General features: G+C 34.1%; 1 protein-coding gene across 1 annotated transcript; it reads left to right on the top strand.

Annotated features, from left to right (window-relative positions):
- Positions 1-1,096: 1,096 nt before the first annotated feature.
- On the top strand, positions 1,097-4,860 carry LOC132171540 (ankyrin repeat-containing protein NPR4-like). Its single transcript, XM_059582879.1, has 6 exons — positions 1,097-1,204; positions 1,627-1,719; positions 1,902-2,384; positions 2,496-2,645; positions 3,352-3,782; positions 3,878-4,860. Exons 2-6 carry the CDS (start codon positions 1,641-1,643, stop codon positions 4,445-4,447), a joined length of 1,713 nt encoding a protein of 570 aa, XP_059438862.1. The 5' UTR covers positions 1,097-1,204; positions 1,627-1,640; the 3' UTR covers positions 4,448-4,860.
- Positions 4,861-5,420: the final 560 nt, after the last annotated feature.

The following is a 5,420-nucleotide window of genomic DNA, read 5'->3' as shown; positions in this document are numbered from 1 at the left end:
TTGATGCGGGAGGAATTAAATTCAGTTTATACTATCAATTAAATTTAAGTCTTTCAGAGCTATTTATCTGTTTGCTTATTTGGGGCATTTTGGGACTTTTTCTTTCCTATTTGTTATTTATTATTATTTTTTTTTTATCTTCAATTCTTTGTTTCTGCTGTTATTATATGCTGTCAGAATAATTCTAGTTCTGTCCGGTGTCACACTTTAAGAATAATATGGCTTCTAAAATTAACATTGATTTTATAATTAATTATTATTAAATTTTGATAAAATGATAACTTGGTTACGAAGAATGTGAGCTGAGCATACGAATATTGTCTTTCACCGACATGGTGAGGTGAAATCGGGTCCCCCTATTTATCACATTTTTCTTCACTCGTCTTTTGTTGACTTTTGTTACTTTCCTTCTTCTCTTTCCGGTGTTCACGGGCTGCTAGCTTTTACTTGCTAACTTTTTTCATTGGCTTTGCACGCAGCTGGTCTAAATTCGGGCTTCAACAAAAAGTTGTCTTTTTTCCTTCTTTTTTGTTTTATTTTCTTATCTTAATAATTGGAGTAGGCCTCAAGCTGCTGGCTCCTTCTTTCAACGCTAGCTGGGCTTTGATTCATTTCACACTAATGAAAACACATTTATTTCCTCAATTATTTCTGCCCACTCGTTTTGTCCACAAAAATCTCTCTCTCCCATTCATCCTCAATATATAGATCCTTTTCTCTGTGATCTATACACAGAATCAAGAATGGAGGGTATGTCCTAATGCTTTGAAAAATAATCGTTATCATTGCCTATGAGTAATCCGGATGTGACACCTCTATAATCAGTTAATAATAGAAAACGAAATTATATATCATATACTTTTGGGTGGTTGAAATATTCTTCTCATTGCATATCCATATTTAAACCATATGCATGTGAAGACTTCTATAGTCACTTTCATACTACCTAGAAACCATAACATGCGTACGTTCACACAATAACAGTAATTTTTAATTATTTTTAAAAACGTCTCTTTGAGAAGGAAACAATCTTCAAAAGATACAGGACTGACTTTTAAGGTTTTAGATCAATTATATATAATAGTGAGCATTGTTATATAAATACGGTCGAAGCCAAACCCTGCAAGGTTGACCATCAAAACTCCCTTTCATCTGATTCCTCAACAGGCTCTGAAACTTATCAATAGGGGCTGGAATTCTGATAGTAAGTACTGTCAATTAAGCACCTCTCTAATCTTCGGCATAATAATACTTGTTTTCTTCATGCCCTTACCATTTTTCTCTCTTTCTCATTGTCATTATTCTTTTGGTAATTGATAAAAATATACTGCTTTGCAAATCTGCTAGAAGAAAAGTTCATTAAAAACCAAGCTTAATTAGTGGAGTGTGATTCTCCTGCAAATATCTCAATCAATAAAACATATATCAAGATGTTCATGTGTCAATCTTCGCTATAAATTTACATGTTTTTGTAGTTGAATTTATCTCTCTGATTTAATTAATCAATACCCAACCACCCATTTGTTTCACGATCTACTCACCTAATTAGGAATTCTATACATATTCATATTATCAGATTGGTTATGTATTAATTTATTTATTTTCCTTCTCATTTTATTTCCAAAGAAACAAGAAAAAAAATGGAAGAAGGTGCTTTCAACAACCCTCTAGAAGAACTGGAGCAGATAGTGTCAGAGGAGCCAAGCACTAATAATAGGAGTAAGTGCTCCATCTCTCTTTCTCTCTAGTCATATGCACTCACATAGACATGATTTAATATCATACGGAGAAAAATAATAATAACAATAAAGAAACAAAACAACAATTTCAAACACATAAGTTAGTTCTTCCAACAATTTCAAACAAAGCGCATGAATCCAAGTGGCATGATTTTATTCCAGGGGAAAGAACATTAGAGGAATACCGTACCTTGGGTGGTCCCCTCCTTCACGCCGCCGTAAAAGGTGATTGGCCGGCTGCTAAGGCTTTTCTTGAGAAATACCCAGACTGCGCTCAAGCTCCCATAACGAAACAGCAAGGGACGGCACTCAACAATGCGGTGGTTGCACAAGGCACAACTTTTACGAAAGAATTGTTGAAATGGATGACTCAAAAGGACATGGAAATAAGAAACATCAAAGGAGCTACGGCGCTTCACTATGCTGCTCAATCAGGAATTGTCGAAATTGCTGAGCAGCTGGTGAAAGTCAACAAGAAACCCCTATTGATCCATGATTACGAGGAAAACATACCACTCCACATTGCAGCTTGTCAAGGAAATACAAATATGGTCTCTTATCTATTCTCTGTGACTCCTTTTGAACATTTGAATGCCAATGATCGCATTCGACTCCTTCTTGATACTATTTACAATGATATGTATGGTAAGCCCCCCTACATCTCATGACTATGACTTTTGTTTAATGTTATAATTAAGTATTTCTTAACCAACCCTTTCGACAATGATCAAATTAATGTGCCATTTTTATGGACAGATATCGCGTTGAAGATTCTAGCAATGGATCCAGAAATATCAACTGCAGACAATGCATGTGGGTGGAAAGCTTTGGAAATGTTGGCTAGGAAACCTTTTGCAATTTGCAGAGAAAGTCAACTATCATTCTGGAAAAGTCGCTTAAATTCCTGTTTGTTTGCCTCCAACCCAAACTTCTTTAATTGCAAAGTACTAGACATCCCAACACTTTTTCCTAAATTCCTTTTCCCAAATGATCTGGTCCATTCAATAAATAAATTGATTTATATTATTTTTTTTCTTAAATGAATGTGGGGTCCGAATCATTTGGAAAAGAGAATTTGAGAAAAAGTATTGGGATGCCTAGCAGCCCTCTTTTCCATGTAGTTCTTTTATTACATTATTCACACCTTGATGACAATTTTACTCAAATTACCATAGCATAGGAAAATGCTCTTATTTGATTTTATAAAATGCTCTTCTCCCCTGTTTTTTTATTCCTCTGTTTTGTGTACGTTTTCTGCAGAATTTTTGCAGCAGTACTTCTCCTCTCTTATTCCTTTGTTTAATTTACTGTCCTTGGAGTGTGTCTTGCTGTAAAATCCAACCAACAATACTTCTAAACTAATGAAAGTTCTACAAGAAAAGTTATTTTCTATTTGAAATATCTCAATCTATTGTAAGGCTTCTTTTATACACACACACAAGAACATAGGAGCAGTGTTTTAATGCTTTAGATATCTCTTTGGATTTTTATTTTATAAAACTTTCAATATCATTTCTTATTATGGATATTGGTCAAATAATTATATCGATTTAATATTTCCTTGTTATCAAACCATCTCTGATTTCTCAATAGATTATTTTCTAAATGACAGGGTTCAAAGGGATCTCTAACAAAGGTTTGATGAAGACATTAGCCCATCAATTAGTAGAACGCCTTTGGTTAATGGTTGGAGTTCCTGACAACCCGTTCTCATCAAATATGGTTATGAATTTAATTATAGAAGCTACAAAAGTTGGAAATGTTGAATATCTAATTATACTTATACGCTCTTACCCTGACCTAATATGGCAAGTAAACAAAAATAACATGAGTTTATTTCACATTGCTATTTTATATGGGCAAGAGAGTGCTTTCAATCTAATATATGAGCTAGGTAGTAATAAAAATTACCTAGCATCATGTAAAACTTTTGAAACAAACGAGAACATGCTACATTTAGCTGGACAATTGGCTCCTTTAGATCGACTAAATATCGTATCAGGAGCAGCTCTTCAAATGCAACGAGAGTTATTATGGTTTAAGGTAAGTGATAACGTTATTTAACAATTTTTTTTTTTTCTAGTTGCATATATAATGGTTCAATAATATCGTGTCAATTTATACATGTTCAAATGTAGGAGATAGAAAAGATTGTGCCACTGTCATATGTGAACATGAAGAATTTTGAGGGACAAACACCTAAGGAGATACTTATAAAGAGACATACAAATTTGCAGAAAGATGGTGAAAAATGGATGAAGGACACATCAAACTATTGCATGCTCGTGGCGACATTGATTGCCACTGTGATTTTTGCTGCAGCCTTCACTGTACCAGGTGGCAACAATCAAGAAACAGGCACTCCTATTTTATTGAGAAGTAACTGGCTTATGATATTCTTCATATCAGACGCAATAGCATTGTGTTCCTCTTCGACTTCAATAGTAATTTTTTTGTCAATTCTCACGTCACGTTACACAGAAGAGGATTTCTTCAACTCATTACCCTCAAAGTTGGTGTTTGGACTTGCCACACTCTTCATCTCCATGGCGGGCATGATGGTAGCCTTCAGCGCAACTTGTTTTTTGGTGTATAGCAGTGCAAGGGCATGGGTTCCAGTTGTTGTAATCACTTCGGTTACTATCCCACTTACTTCCTTCGTTGTGCTGCATCATAACCTTTGGGTTGATACATTCCTCTCAACATAGAAGTCTAGATTTCTTTTTCGGCCAAATAAACGTAAACTTTTCTAGCAGAAGATGTTGTTTGGGGAATTAATGATCAGAAAATATGAAATACAAGTCAATCAGAAGGAAGGAAAATTGTCAGAGGTTGAATGTATGTTGAACAAGGAAGGCCAAGGAAAGAATTGAGCAAACAAAGACTTAATTTGGATTTGATGGTTCGTCTTTAACTATTTCCATCAAGACTTACGATCCTGTGGTTTATATATTTCTGCATTTTCTTTTTCTTGATTGTGAATCCACAATTGCTTTGATCGTGTAGTCAAATTGTCGTTTAGTAATTTGACTAGCTACTATATCCACAATTGTAGTCAAATTGTAAGACTTCGATTTAGCAACTGATTCACTCGTATAGTCGTACCCGTTCTTACAGATTCTCTTATTAGCTTTTTTTGGCGTTTGTAATTTTTCCCGTTTGTCATTAGGTTATATAATATCATTATTTTTAAAATTTTCTACACAAAACAGAAAAAAAAAAGAAAAGGCATTGACATTTTGACGCTTGCAATATAATAGTTAATTAAAAGATTTTCAAATTAAGAACCCATCAAATGCTAATTGTGAACAAATCACGTCATTCATTGCCAACTGTGATAACATAAAGTCCATTAAAAAGTCTAAACATTTTATTAGAGTCTACCTATAATAAGTACAAGAACTTGTCAAGAAAAATTGATATGTTGATCCCAATTAAGAGATAATCCAATATAAGAATTGAACGTAAATGTTTACATATATCTGCCTACAGGCTCAAGAAAGTCTTTATGGTCTCAAGCAAGCATCAAGAACATGGTATAAAAGATTTACCACTTATCTTTTAGAGCAAGGCTTTACAAGAGGACATGCTGATCGAAAATTGTTCATTCGTACCGAAGGTGAAACATAAGTTGATTGCTCAGATTTATGTTGATGATATAGTGTTTGATGCTACTATTGA

The sequence above is a fragment of the Corylus avellana genome, chromosome ca2 (genome assembly GCF_901000735.1).
Source record: "Corylus avellana chromosome ca2, CavTom2PMs-1.0".
Classification (NCBI taxonomy): Eukaryota; Viridiplantae; Streptophyta; class Magnoliopsida; order Fagales; family Betulaceae; genus Corylus; species Corylus avellana.
The sequence above is the reverse complement of the archived record's forward strand: the minus strand, read 5'-3'. Positions and strand labels throughout refer to the sequence as shown.